The 14589-nt window shown below is 46.6% G+C and overlaps 1 protein-coding gene and 1 long non-coding RNA gene across 2 annotated transcripts in view; both read left to right on the top strand.

Moving 5' to 3' along the window:
• The first annotated feature begins 1083 nt into the window (after positions 1-1083).
• On the top strand, positions 1084-6623 carry LOC146839657 (macrophage-expressed gene 1 protein-like). The gene has a single exon (XM_085651756.1). It carries the CDS (start codon positions 1240-1242, stop codon positions 3433-3435), a length of 2196 nt encoding a protein of 731 aa, XP_085507882.1. The 5' UTR covers positions 1084-1239; the 3' UTR covers positions 3436-6623.
• Positions 6624-12405: 5782 nt separating this feature from the next.
• The window catches only part of LOC146839656 (uncharacterized), a 51765-nt gene continuing 49581 nt past the window's right edge, over positions 12406-14589 (top strand). Inside the window, exon 1 of the long non-coding RNA XR_014980696.1 lies at positions 12406-12712. This is a non-coding gene — a long non-coding RNA (uncharacterized LOC146839656). The remainder of the gene's footprint in view (positions 12713-14589) is intronic.

Raw genomic sequence — 14589 nt, 5'->3', positions numbered from 1 at the left:
TAAGTGCGTGGGTGTGAGAGAGAGCGAGAGTGCATGCCTGTATGTGTGTAGGTGCATGGGTGTGAGAGAGAGCGAGAGTGCATGCCTGTATGTGTGTAAGTGCGTGGGTGTGAGAGAGAGCGAGAGTGCATGCCTGTATGTGTGTAAGTGCGTGGGTGTGAGAGAGAGCGAGAGTGCATGCCTGTATGTGTGTAAGTGCGTGGGTGTGAGAGAGAGCGAGAGTGCATGCCTGTATGTGTGTAAGTGCGTGGGTGTGAGAGAGAGCGAGAGTGCATGCCTGTATGTGTGTAAGTGCGTGGGTGTGAGAGAGAGCGAGAGTGCATGCCTGTATGTGTGTAAGTGCGTGGGTGTGAGAGAGAGCGAGAGTGCATGCCTGTATGTGTGTAAGTGCGTGGGTGTGAGAGAGAGCGAGAGTGCGTGCCTGTTTGTGTGTAAGTGCGTGGGTGTGAGAGAGAGCGAGAGTGCGTGCCTGTTTGTGTGTAAGTGCATACAGAGGCATGTGCCTGGGCACTGCCAATAAGTAGACTATGGCTTTAGTAAATGCAGCTCATGAGAATAAAGTGCTAATATCTGGCATAGACGTATAGAGTGGGTCTACCTTGGCATACCATGCCACAGCTACATGGCGGCATAGATGTGCAGTGCGTGCCAAACAAACACACATGTAGTCCTACAACATCAACAACTTGCAGTCCGCTCCCACAGAGTACATGGTCTCAGGCCCTGGAATCAGGAATGCCCATGAGCCAGGTGCCTGCTCTTGAGGCATCTCACCCAACGTGCCCTGCCTGCACCTCCGATCTCAAGGAAGCAGCTAGCAGGAAATACTGACCCGGGGAATCCAGCACTCCTCCTCGCGGGACAGTCTGCACAAGGGAAAGGGAAAGTCCAGTCTTGCTTGGCCTTGTCTGCTCTGTATTATGTTTAATGATAAACAAAAGCAGAATTCTGGCAGCCGCTTCCTGCACGTTGGTACTTTCGTTTCTTCCAAAGTGCACCAATTCTCCTTAGCTTGATAAGGCAGAAATGTTATCCAGGGAACAAACATATTCTTTTGTGAGGCGAAGCACAGCCGTTGTTGTATACATTTCTCTTTATACAAGTCACATGGTACATTCAGCCCTCTGCCCGCCTCCTTGTGAGATCACTAAATTGGCTGCATGAAGGGTATAAAGTCTACCTGCTGTGTACACTTACAACCATATCTGCAGGTTCACATTCACCAGCGCCAGCTTCATCATGGCCTCGTCGCCAGCGAAGGTTCTCCTCTTATGGAGTCTACTGGCTTTGAGCAGAGATGGGCAACGCGCCTACGCTTCCGCCGCAGACTGTCCGCCTTCAGATCTCAGGCTGTGTAAGAAAGCTCTGAAGCTCCCCACATTGGAGGTACTACCTGGTGGAGGCTGGGACAATCTGCGAAACCTGGACATGGGCAGAGTGATGAACATGGCCTACTCCACGTGTAAGACCACAGAAGATGACGTCTACATTATTCCTGATGACGTCTTTGTGATCCCCGAGAAGCAGACCAGTCTGGAGATGAACTCAGAGATTGTCGAGAGCTGGAAGGAGTACACGAGCTCCACCGCCTTCTCCATCAATGCTGAGGTCTCTGCCGTCGCACTCATCAACGCCAAGTTCTCGACAGACTTCCAAAGCATGAAGACCCATCAGGTCAGAGACCAATCGGTCACCACCAGGGTTCAGGTGAGAAACCGTCGCTATATCATGAAGGCCAATCCCAACTTCGAAGTGGATCCGACGTTCAAGAGCCAGTTGGTGGAGATGGCTAACCATCTAGAGAACAACCAGACGCGCATGGCCAACTACTTGGCAGAGATTCTCATCCTGAACTACGGCACACATGTCATCACCAGCGTGGACGCAGGAGCCTGCCTCGTCCAAGAGGACCATATCCTGTCCACCTTCTTGAAAGATAACTGGTCCCACCGGAGCTCCATCACCGCTTCCGCTGGGGCCACTTTCCAAGGCATAATCAGTGTTGGCTTTGGGGAGAACGTCAGCTCTGGTAGCTCATTCACCACTGGCTACCTGTCAAACCGCACGAGCACCAAGGTTCAGAGCATTGGAGGGGTGCCATTTTACCCTGGTATCACTCTCAAGACATGGCAAGAGGGCATCACCAATCAGCTGGTGGCCATCGATCGGTCTGGCCTGCCCCTACCTTACTTCATCAATACCATGACTCTGCCGGACCTGCCAGAGCCGACTGTGCAGAAGCTGGCCAGGACGGTCCAGGCAGCGTCCCACCGCTACTACCAGGTCAACACCTACCCCGGCTGCACTGATCCCATCTCTTCAAACTTCAACTTCCACGCCAACGTTGACGATGGGTCCTGTGGGGGAATGATGAACAACTTCACCTTTGGAGGTGCCTATCAGGAGTGCCATGGGGTTACAGGACAAGACGTGAATGTTATATGCCAGGATCTGGAGCACAAGAATTCACTCACCAGGGGGTTTTCTTGCCCTTCGGGATACGAGCCGGTGAGGCTCCTCACGCAGACCAAGGATCAAGGATTCAGTCACTATGAATGTCATCAAGAATGGAACTACATTTACTGGAAAGAGGTTTGTGGCAATGTCTACAGGGTTTCTACATCCCGATTCGATGCCTACTGGTGCGCCTCCCAAGGTGACGTCCAACAGAACATGGGCTACATGTTTGGAGGCCTTTATAGCGCCAGTGGCACCAACCCGCTGACCGCTGCGCAGTCCTGCCCTCCCAGCTTCTATCCTCTGAAGCTCCTCCTGGACCTGGAAGTCTGTGTCAGTGACGACTATGAGATGGGGTTCCCCTACTCTGTGCCTTTTGGAGGCTTTTTCAGTTGTGATCAAGGGAATCCACTTGCCTCATCCAAAACATCTGCTTCTCTGAAAAGCTCACTGGGGCCGGAAGACCAAAATGGTCCCCCAAAAGGCTGTCCTACTGGATTCGGCCAGCACCGAGCCCTCGTCAGCGATTCATGTGTCGTTTACTACTGCGTCAAAGCAGGGCTTTTCACCGGTGGATCCTTGCCGACTGTCCACTTGCCGCCCTACTCCGAACCACCCATCCTGAGTGTGGGCACCACCAACACTGTGGTGGTACTGACCGAGACCGGACGCTCCTGGGTCTTAGACTCCGGTACCAAGCTGTGGAAATCGATCAACACGGCCGATGGCAGCAGTACCATGAGGATGGTCTATGGGACCAAAAAGAAGATGTCTGGTGGGGAGGCAGCAGGGGTCACGGTGGGAGTCACCACTGCACTGGCCATCCTGATTGCGGTGGCCATCTACGGTTGCCGCAGATACAAGTCTAGGGGTTACAAGGAGGTAGAGCGACGCCGACTAATAGATGATGTGCCCAGGTATGAGACAACTCTGCCTGAGGAGACCCCTGACCAGGAGGAGAGAGACCAGTGTGCTTAAAGCGGTGACCCTTCATCTAACTCCACCTAACAACATCTACAATTCCATAGAAGCTCAGTGAATCCATCTCATGTGTGGCACTTTACATACTTCTGGCTTGTATGTATGCATGTATTGTATTGTATTGTAATTGCATTTATATAACACTTACTACCACTGATAAGGCACCAAAGTGCTTTTCGGCGAGTAGCACGCTACTCCGGAACCCATACAGGATTAGTGGTGAATTAGTATAGTGAAATATGAAAGTTATTTGAGTGGTGGATAGGTTAGTCAGTTATTTGGATTGAGAAGGGTTGGGGAGGGGTAGAAGAGGGAAAAAAGGTTTGCATTTATATAGCGCTTGTTACCACTAATGGGGTGTTGAAGCACTTTCTTAGCGAGTAGCACGCTACTCCGGCACCTATAAGGATTAGAGGTGAATTAGTATAGGGAAATATGAGGGTAACTTGAGTGGTGGATATTAGTCAGTTATTTGGATTCAGAACAATAGCGGAGGGTTAGAAGAGGGAAAAAATGTTTGCATTTATATAGCGCTTGTTACCCCTTATGGGGTATTGAAGCTCTTTTTCGGCGAGTAGCACGCTACTCCGGAACCCATAAAGGATTAGTGTTGAATTAGCATAGTGAAATATGAAAGTAATTTGAGTGGTGGATAGGTTAGTCAGTTATTTGGATTCAGAAGGATAGCGGAGGGATAGAAGAGGGACAAAGGTTTGCATTTATCTAGCGCTTGCTACCCCTGATGAGGTGTTGAAGCGCTTCTTCCTCGTGTCTTCCGTGCTCTCCTATATCTTCTGATGCGCCCCTCCTCCACCCCCAAAGTATGAAAAGCGGCAGAACAGAGAAGTGTAGAAATATTAATAGCAGCTACTCGTGCAGAAAGGTGCAACTCGGGGGACACAAATCGGGCAAGTTTTGCATTTTCTTACATGGAATGGTACCCAGCTATAAAAGCTTCATCTGCATCAAGACACATCTCTTTAAAAGAATGCTTTCTGCGGTTTTTCCAAAGCGTGTAATATCTTTCTTTTTAGCACGCAGATAGTTGTTTTAGTGTTTGAAATATTTTGAAGCAACATTAATGGATTCATCTGGAAATTAATCTTTTTAACAAATGCACCGGCGTGACACAGTGCAAAAACTGATTTATGTAGTGAGACAAATCGCTGTAGATGTGTGTTTTTGAAGGGGCAGCTTAAAAAGAAGGGGTCCTCTCGCCGCCAACTGTGTCTCTGCTCTGTACAAGGGAACACAAGAAGCCGCATTTTAGAATCCTTCTACTGAAATGTTTTTCGGTTTCAGAACTTTACCATCAGCACCTGGTATTGATTTGAAAAAGGTTTTCTCAAAACAGAATGAGCGAGTTAATTTTATTGAGCAAAATATGACTGCAATTCCCAGAATGCACTGCCTTGGTAAATGTAGGCGCAGGCCTGGTAGCGTGCTGTTCTAGTTACGTGGAGTTATCTGGTCACCCTGCTCATGAACCTGTCACTCTGTAGAGACTAGATCCAAAATTGTCAAATGCCATTCACGCGGACACCTCCAGCTTGAGATCTCTGCCTCTCCTGCCCAATGGTTCCATTTCATGTGCCAGGTGTTAAGATTTCCGGGTTTCTTGGCCAACAGAATATTGCATTGTGGGGCTTGTAGTTTCCAACTAACATTGCATATGATAGTTTCACACTTCCTAGAAGAAAAAAGTATTTCTACGTTGCTAATGGCTGCCAAGTGTCACATGGCTGTGCATGGGTATTTAGTCCTGTCCTTTCTTAGAATGTTGGTACTTTTAGTCAATGCTTAATTTGTAAAAAAAATTATCGCTAGGGCTTTGGTCTGGAAGCCACTGCAGCTTGACTACCCGTTGCCCCTGCCATGCTGCCAATGATAGTAACACGACAATTACTAACCGTCACACTCCTACAAGTGTGACAATTCTATTTGAGGCCCCAAAAGTTGTAAGAATGGCGTGAGCTGCAAGTATTAGTAGTTTTTTTTAATGTATATTTAATTAATTATTACCTGTTGCTGTGGTCGTCTCCACACAGCGCCACCTTGTGGTAGACTGCCACAGGCGCCGGTGTTTGGAATTAAGTCCTTGTGCCTAGCACCAGAAACCACCGGCTCATATTAAGCACTACTTGTAGTCCTGGTTCTATACTGAGTTAAAAAAAAGACTACAAGTCCCAGAATTCTAAGAAAAAGCCTGGGAAACGTGGCAGCTATGCTTCCTTTGGGTGCTCCGATGGAAAAACAATTCCCGGCTGCAGGGCCGGCGCTAGGCATGGGCAGCGTGGGCAGCTGCCCATGGCCCAGCGCCTGCTCGCAGCCGTGGGGCCTGGCACCTTTAAAGACATCAGAAGTTCCGAGGCCCAGGGGGCCCCCTGAGAGTTTATGTTTTTCTTTTTTATGTCAATCTCCCCTGCTGGCCAGTCTCTGTGGGCCTAATGGCTGCATCGGCATGTTGATGACAGCAGTCAGACAGGTAAAATGAGTGCCCTTGCCTGTAAAGTGACCCTGCCCCTGTATGAATAAAAGACAGAATATCCTGCAGGGCACAACAAAGGATAGAGTGGAAATCGCGGCCCATCACAATGGAAACTGGCTGCCCACCAAGGACAAGTGGAAAGGGAGCAGAGAGGCGAATAAAAGGGGCAAGACGAATGGACTACAGTGGGGGGGGAGCAGATAGGTGGGTGCGCGGCATTGAGATGTGGATGGAGCAGGGTTTAAAGTCTGCTGGGTCACTCAAGTCTTAGACCCGGTAGTCAATTAAAATGGACATTGAAAAGGGGCCCTATATGCACGCCCGTAACTTTGCCTGCAAAGACACTGATCCAGTGTCTGCACAATGAATGACATTTCTGAAAAGCAGGTGATGAGACGGGTACGCTCTTCATTTTTGCCCTCACCCTCAGAGGGAAAAAACAGATCTGAACCCTGCAGCAGTGCCACCCTTCGCTACCTTTAATGCAACTTCAGTGAGACTCGTTATAGTTCTTTCACAGTCCCATCATTTATCTGAGGCAATGACAGCTTTTTTCATCCCACTTAAAGCCCTGCTCTCAGGTCATTCTGTAGGCTGTTTGTTTGGCTAGTTGTTGACCTGCTTCACTGTCAAGTGAGTCGTTTGTACTGTTGATTTTTATGATAATAAAGCAAACTTTGCCTGCAGCAAACTCAAATCAGTGCAGTCCTTCCATACCTTACAAAACCCTTATACAGCATGTCTTTACAAGTTTAAAACTGCCCTAGTTTGCAAACATGGGACACTTTTCTAGCTAACTAACTCCGTAATGGGGGCCCCTTTTATTTTGGTTCAGATGCCTATTTTCTTTCCCAGTCTGATGCTGCATGTTAGGCAGGGCCACTGGAATTATGCGATTATGCGGCAACAGCGATATCTGCATAATTATGCATTTGACGCATTTGCCACATAATCCATCAGCTGCTGCATAATCTACAGATTTTAACAACAAAATTGCTTTCTATCTCAAACAGTTTAAAAGTTACTAAAAATGCAGCGACACGTCTTGCCGCATGTGGGAAGGCCCTTTGAAAAGCTGGAATAGTCAACTTTCTGTTTCCCACTACTAAATGTGGGTGTTAAATTGGTACTAATGGGGTGCAACCAGTGCCCAAACAGTGTTACCAAGTTTAAAAATGGCAACAAAATGAAGTAATACTATTTCAAAATGTGCCAGGTTATGCCGCATAATTTGCCTTTTCTTGCCACATAATTTACTCACCCTGCCACATACTTTAACCCTCTCCTGCCACATAATTCCAGTGGTCCTGCTGTTAGTGTAATCCATGGCAGTAATTTTGTTCCTGTTTATATTTACCATGCTTTACTGAATCTTGCATTCCCCAAGAGTGATATCTATTTCCAGCATGTGTGTTTTGTATTTTATTTCACCGCATATTACTCTTGGATGATGCACCCTTTGTACTGAGTCGCCTCCAGGTGTTTATAGCAGGCTACAGTTGAGCACTTTGGAGTTGAGGCTGCAGGCAGTACAACTTTCACACTGTGCCTGTCTGTGGGTCAAAAAGGTGTTCAGTTTACATGACCATTCAAAATATGGCCTCTCTGCAGAGCACAAAGAGCAATGGTACTGCATTCCAGTTGTGATTCCATGCAAATGTGTGTGAAGGAGCTACTTATTGGTCAAAACAGCAAGGTGAAAGTAAAATCATTTATTGTATTTACCCATTTAGCTTAAACTGCTAACAACCATTGACAAAACCCAGTCATGGCCGGCATGAGTCGGCCACGACTGCGTTTTGTCAATGGTTGTTAGCTGTTAACTGTGGGGGCAAGGGGTAATTTTAATTTAAAGGGAAAAAAAATGACTTTCTTAGCCGGCCCGATCCAATCCCGCATCGTATCTGCTTAGGGGCCTCACATGTTCCTATTCTGCCCGGGGCCCACATATCCTAGGGCCGGCCCCTCAGTCACCTCTGATGTACCGCATTGTTCTACTCCTCGCTCTTTCTGCTCTGACGTATATTTTTCACCTCAGTTGCCGACATGTTCTATAGGATGGTGTCAATATGCAAATGAATATGTTAAAGAGGCCAATAATGGAATGGACAGAGTGTACAAGAATTGTTCACAACAAGGGATCACTTCAAAGAGGGCCAGTATTGAAAAGCCACACAGGCTGAAGCATTACATCACTCAGTGGAAGAGATTTCTAAAAGAGAGAGGCCAAGGACGGTATGGGTGTTAGTACTATTCTTTTTCTCCACCATGAGCTTGATTAACTCAGCTCAAGGAGTGTCTCCCCCTACGTATTCCTGCTTGCATGCTGTCTGAATTCATGTGTCTGTTTATATGGTGTGAGTGAGAGAGAGTGAAAGAGAGAGAGAGTGAGAGAAAGTGAGAGAAAGAGAGAGAGAGAGAGAGAGAGAGAGAGAGAGAGAGAGCGGGGAAGAGAGAGAGAAAGAGAGAGAGAGAGAGAGAGAGAGAGAGAGAGAGAGAGAGGGGGGAAGAGAGAGAGAGAGAGAGAGGGGGGAAGAGAGAGAGAGAGAGAGAGAGAGAGAGAGGGAAGAGAGTATGTGAGAGATAGATAGAGAGAGAGAGAGAGAGAGAGAGAGAGAGAGAAAGAGAGAGAGAATGTGAGAGAGAGAGAGGAAGAGACTGAGAGGGAGAGAGAGAGAAAGAGAGAGAGAATGTGTGAGAGAGAGAGGAAGAGACTGAGAGAGAGAGAGGAAGAGAGTGTGTGTGTGAGAGAGAGGGAGGGGGAAGAGAGTGAGATAGAGAGAAAGAGAGAGAGAGAGAGAGAGGGGAAGAGAGTATGTGAGAGAGAAAGAGAGAGAATGTGAGAGAGAGAGAGAGGAACAGACAGAGAGAGAGAGAGAGAGAGATAGAAGGGGAGAGAGTGTGTGAGAGAGAGAGAGAGAGAGAGAGAGAGAGAGAGAGAGAGAGAGAGAAAGAGCGAGAGGGAGGAAGGAAGAGAGTGACAGAGAGAGGAAGAGGCAGAGAGAGAGAGAGGGAGGGGGAGAGAGAGAGAGAGAGAAAGAGAGAGAGAGCGCGGGGGAAGAGAGGGAGAGAGGGAGAGAGACAGAGAGAGAGCATGCCTGCATGTCTCATTTTCTGTCTGCCTGCGTGGAATTCCTTTATTTACTTCTCTTGAAGCAGAGGCGGTCTCAGGCAGGAAGCAGCTAAACAAGCATTTGCAATGCAATCGGTCTCGCCTTTGGGACCGTATATGTATTTAGCTATGCAGCCCATTAGCCTGGGTGCTGAAACAGTTATTTTCTGTGTGATTGTGTCCTCGCTAGTTGGCATTGCCTTTCAGTGCCTCTACATACATCACCACACCTTAATTGTCCCGTTAAACTTTAAGCATAGCACCCTCTCTGATCAGAGGCTGGGTATTTAATCGTTGAGACACAACCTAATTCATTTAATTTCATTTGAAAACTTTATTTCGGTCAAAGACCATAAAAGTTGCAGAAAATATAAAAATATTTCACATCACTCATAAACCAATTCACAGCAGCAATTCGAATAACATGATTTACAAATTTCAATAATCTGATCCCAAAACACTGATATCTCCCACAAACCACTACTAAATTACTGTGTGCCATTAGCTGCAACCCCTGCATTGCATTTCTGTTCCAGGGGCTCAGCACATGCATACACACACCCAGACGTGCAGGCATTTGCCATTCATATGAGCTGTTTGGACTTTGTTTACGCAGCAAATTTTCTCTTTTCTTCTTTGCGCTTTAAGCTGGACTCAGGGTGCCTCTGAACCTGCCTTTAGCGATTAGGAGGTGAGGCGTTCATTATAGGGAGGACAACGTGAAACGCGGCCAGGGGTCGAGTTCTCACCAGCTACTCTGGTTTTTAAAGGGCAGTAATCTAATTAGGGGTATACACTTTATATTCTAGACTATGTGTTTTTTTTATCTCTGATCTCAGATATGCTTCTCTGGGTGGGAGGGAGGTGGTGAAAAGTTAACAAGTGTTTTGTTACAAAATCTGAAGTTCTCCAGGTCCTATATCTGTGTATTAGAGGCCTTAACACAAAGCTGTTATAGGAAAATGCAAGCTTACCTCAAAATAAATACATAAGAAGCGTCCACAATGTAAAATGTGCCCTCTCTATTCATTACGTTACTAATAGAAGCTCCCTTCACACAGTTACATCACTTCACAACTCCCAGACCCCTGGACAGCAGCAATTAAATATTTCTCACATAGACTATTAAATATCTACTTGCGACTGAAAACCAGTCCCGCACACACCACCTATATTAATACTGCAACCTGCAGAACATATACTAGTCAAATAGAATGTCGTATATTGTACAACTACACACTTGTTTTACGCAAATATCACACATATCTATTAGGTACAAGTAATACAACACAAAAGTGTTTTTTATTTTTATTACAATTAACGCAATACCAGACAACACTTATACACCAGGACATCAACGGGGCCCTCAGGGCGCACCTCTTCCAGCCGGAACGCAAGCTCCTGCGCCAGACTAGCAGCGTTTCCGTTTGTCACTAAGTTCCATCAGTCACCAAAGCACTGTTTTTAAACTTACAGCTGTTTATATTTTCTTTTGTTTTCCGGCCGTACTTCTGATGCCATCTTAACATATCTTATAAATACTAAGCCAGGCTTAGCTGATATGAACTTTGTAGGCTTTTGCCTTCACCTGTCTCTTCCCCTCTGTATTTATTACTTACTGTGCTGTAATTAATGGACATTTTAACCATTAGTTGTTATGCACTCCGACATGGTTTACTGTATGATTAATGGCGCTCAGAAAGCGCGGTGTCTCGGAAGCAGGCACGCCATCCTGATGGAGGGAGCGAGAGAGGAGAAGAGACAGGGTCGCAAGCAGCGTCCATGCGCATCTTGCTAAACTCTTTGTTTAATAGGGCAGTAAGTGGGTGAAAGAGGATAGCATAGGTCTGTGCACTCTCTGCCAGGGCTTACTCAAACAAGGTGCTCGTGCACAATCTCCGATTGTGTGTATGCTGAAAAACGTGCCCAAGACTGCCCCACACACACCTGACGAATGCTGTACCTTAACTTCTAAAACAGGGGTGTGCCGAACACTATCGAAGCCCGTTACTAACAAAAAAGACTGGGAAAAGTATGAGTATGCCCTTCCAGCTCCGTCCCTCTGTCTGTCTCCAGTCCATTATCTAACTGCAGTAACCTACTACACAGTGGGACACTTTAAAGTGTAGAGTGATCGTGCATGAATCAAGGTACCACGGATCACACCACATGTTGCGGCCTATTAGTAAAATACACGTGTGCGTAACTGTGCTTGTCTGCATACAGCTACTGACAAGTGTTATATGTACGTGTGTCTGCTAATAATACACTACACACAATGCTTATGTATGACTACCGACAGCTCAAGGTGAATGGCATAAAGATGTCTACCCTTTTTTTCACCTGTATTGTACCACGCTACTTCCTGCCTTGTAGATCAGGTCTAGTGCTGCATTCGGCCCAGCAGTCTTCTACACACTTTCAAAACACACAGAGAAGAAAAAAAAGGGGGCCCACTCCGAAAGACAGGGCCGCGGGCAGCGTCGAGGCGCATCCCGCTAGAATGTGTTTTTTAGTAGGGCAGTAAGTAGGTAAACAAGGCACAATGACATAGCGTGTCACTTGGAGCTGGCACCGCAGTTTTACGCGGAAATTTCATGTCGGGCAGAGCTGCCAGTGCCACCCCTGCCTCTTCAGGATAGATTCAAGTGGCCTTACCAAAAACGATGTTGTGTTTTTATTTGCGGTCTAATTCTCATTCTGCACTACATTGACATAGTGGTAATAAATGCCATCAATTAAGAAAAAAACGGTCATTTATTAAACCATAACATGCTGGGCCAACACTGCGGCTCTCTCCTCCGAGGGCCATTAATCAGCACAGTGACACAGGCGCACCTATTAAAGACCGTAAGATTAAATGACCCACAGCAAACGTCAGGGGTGCCAGAGCCATTTTACACCACAACATTGTGTTATTCCGACAATCTTATTACTATAATCTACTGTGCTCACGCGGTTGTAATTCACTGCAGGCAGGGATCGTTGCGAAGGGTGCAGGTGCGCTGAGAGCGCCGACTGGGCAGGCTGTCCGCCGCTTCCCTGCTTGTGCTGTCTCTGCCTCCCACAGTGATTTGGAAAAACGCCACTGTTTTGTCACGCATGCGTACGATGTAAGACATCGCGCGCATGCGAGACAAAGAGTGCAAAGTCTGCCACCAATCAAAAAACAAACAAGCACTGAAAATGCAATAGGGCTCGTGTTTACGAGAGCCCTATTGCATTTTAAACGGAAGTGCAGGAATTAAAGAAGGCACGAATGGGAGGGGATGGGGGGCTGGTTGTGGTAAAAGAAATTATGGACTGTGGGAGGGAACAGGGAGAGGCAGGGGAACAAAACGGTATTTAAAGTAAAGGGGCTGATAGCCTCGGAAGAACAAAAATGACGACATGGCCGCCGGGAGGCGGGACTAAGAAGCCAAAAACCAATCACAATGCTGAATTTATGATTCAAGCCAATGAAAATTATAGACGGAAAGTGGGCGGAGCTTCCCCCAGCTATAGGGTATACTGCATGCCTCGCAAAGCGAGCAGCGCATGCGCTGCAACGCTAGTCGAGACCTAAAAAAGATATGTTTGGCTAAATAAAATCGGGAGTCTCGCCTGACTCGGCCGGGTTCAAGGTCCCTGTGCCTGCGCTGTCGAAAATACTAACCGATTGACTTTTGACAAAGGTTGTTTATTTAATTTATATTTCTCAGCTTATTATAACATGCAGAGGTCATTGGCACTGATGACATCTTCATATATTTTACATCTCGGGGTCCCCGTTATATAAAATGTGATCATTTATTGAATGTATACAGCATTAAATGCAAAAGCGGTTATTATATGTCATTGGAATACTGGCCTCAGTGTCACGTGACACTCAAGCTTGCTTCCCTGTGCTGTTTAAATGTTTCCCTAGAGTTGCCCCATAACTTGGTTTCCCCTCAATATTCTTCACCAATCCGCGAGGGTTCATAAATTGTGATATCTTGATTTCTTGACTGTCACTTATGAATCGGTGAATAATGCTTCATAGAAAATAAATAAGCGAAAGGCTGGAGGAGCTGGGGCAGTGTCAGCCAGAGAGGAGCTTGCTCTTTTTTGGGGGCCTCTTCGTCATTTGTGTGCTAATTGAAGCCGCGCTGATGCCAAACATACTTTCCAAAACGGGAAGGTCTTCCCAGGACCCCAAACATGCACAAGAGGCCACGGGGCAATCCGAGAGAGGGTCAGAGGAAGAGAGGAGGTGAGGTATGGGAACAGGCAGAGGTAAGACGCACACACACACGCACGCACACACACACCTCTGAACAATGTCCATATTTACAAAATGCCCCCTTGCTATGTGTGACACCAACAAGCATTTCCTGGCTTTTAGACAACAGCGTGTTGCATTCTGGAACTTGCAGTTTCAGTTTTAACCCTGAGAGGATGAGCACGTGCTGTGGGCTACAAAGCCAGGGCTTACTAAAGGGGTCACACGTGACATGGACGTGAACATCGGAGGGGGTGGAGGACTCAAGTGTTGTGCAGAGGGTCACAAGGTGCTGGCCCATCCTCCCTTTTCACAGATTACTCTTCGGGTTCACGAGTTTGTCAGCCATAGTCTCTAGGGGTCTCCCACAGGAGAGAATATGTGTCTTGGCAGCACGGTGGCAGATTCCCTTGAAAGGGGCATACAGCCGCACCCGCAGGTTCACTATTTCACACAAGTGCAGAGTAACTAAAACGTTTCCAGGGTGAACTTGGAAACCTTTGGGGATTGCGCCTTTGCAAGAGCAAATCAGGAAAAAAATCAGAATTCGATTGTTTTTTTAAAGAAACTATAATATGCATGCTTAAATGTTTTCCTGTGCCCTATTTCCCTAGTCATAATGAGTTGCAAAGGTGATCTTAAAGTACATTTGCACTATTCTTGTGCAACATAGTTTTTTATTATTTCCCAGAAAAAATCTTTGAAGTATAAATCAATTTGATCCAGTTAAAAGTTGTGTGAAATATATTGCAATGTGAAGAAGCCGAGTGTAACTCTATGGTACTTGAGGGCGGCACTTTTTAGGCTGAAGAGTACCAGACAGCTGTCTGGTTTGCTAAAGGCATCTTGTGGTCATTCTGGAAGCTTCCCTGGGAATGCACCCCCCGTTGCTTCACATTGGCTTTGTGCTTCGTCACTCACATGTGCGTGGTTTCTATTTGCTGGCTCCATTCGTGTTAGGCTGTCCAGATTGAGTTTGTCCCTTCCCTGGAGCACAGCCTGTTGACAAGGGGCCCTTGTTTTCATCCACCAGTGCTTGTTTCTTTAAACAACCCTTTAGATCTTGTTCTTATCTTGTCACATTTGCTGTGCTTCCAGAGACAAAAGCCAAATGTCAGGCTCTGTCTTCCAAGAAATCTTGCTGTTTGCTTTTCTTTCTCTGACTTCAAATTGAGAGGATTTATGTGACAATCCTGCTGGCAGCTGGGGGTGTGCTAGAAGAAGGATGTAGAATGTTATATTTTTTTTAGAACACAACAAAATGCAATTGACTGTGCAGATATTTCAGAATAAATCAGAACTAGGAAA

The sequence above is a fragment of the Triturus cristatus genome, chromosome 4_1 (assembly GCF_964204655.1).
Source record: "Triturus cristatus chromosome 4_1, aTriCri1.1, whole genome shotgun sequence".
NCBI lineage: Eukaryota > Metazoa > Chordata > Amphibia > Caudata > Salamandridae > Triturus > Triturus cristatus.
Note: the sequence above shows the minus strand (reverse complement) of the source record. Positions and strands in the feature narration are given on the sequence as shown.

Coding starts and splice junctions, on each gene's coding strand:
- LOC146839657 (XM_085651756.1), top strand. CDS start 1,240: ATGGCCTCGTCGCCAGCGAAGGTTCTCCTCTTATGGAGTCTACTGGCT.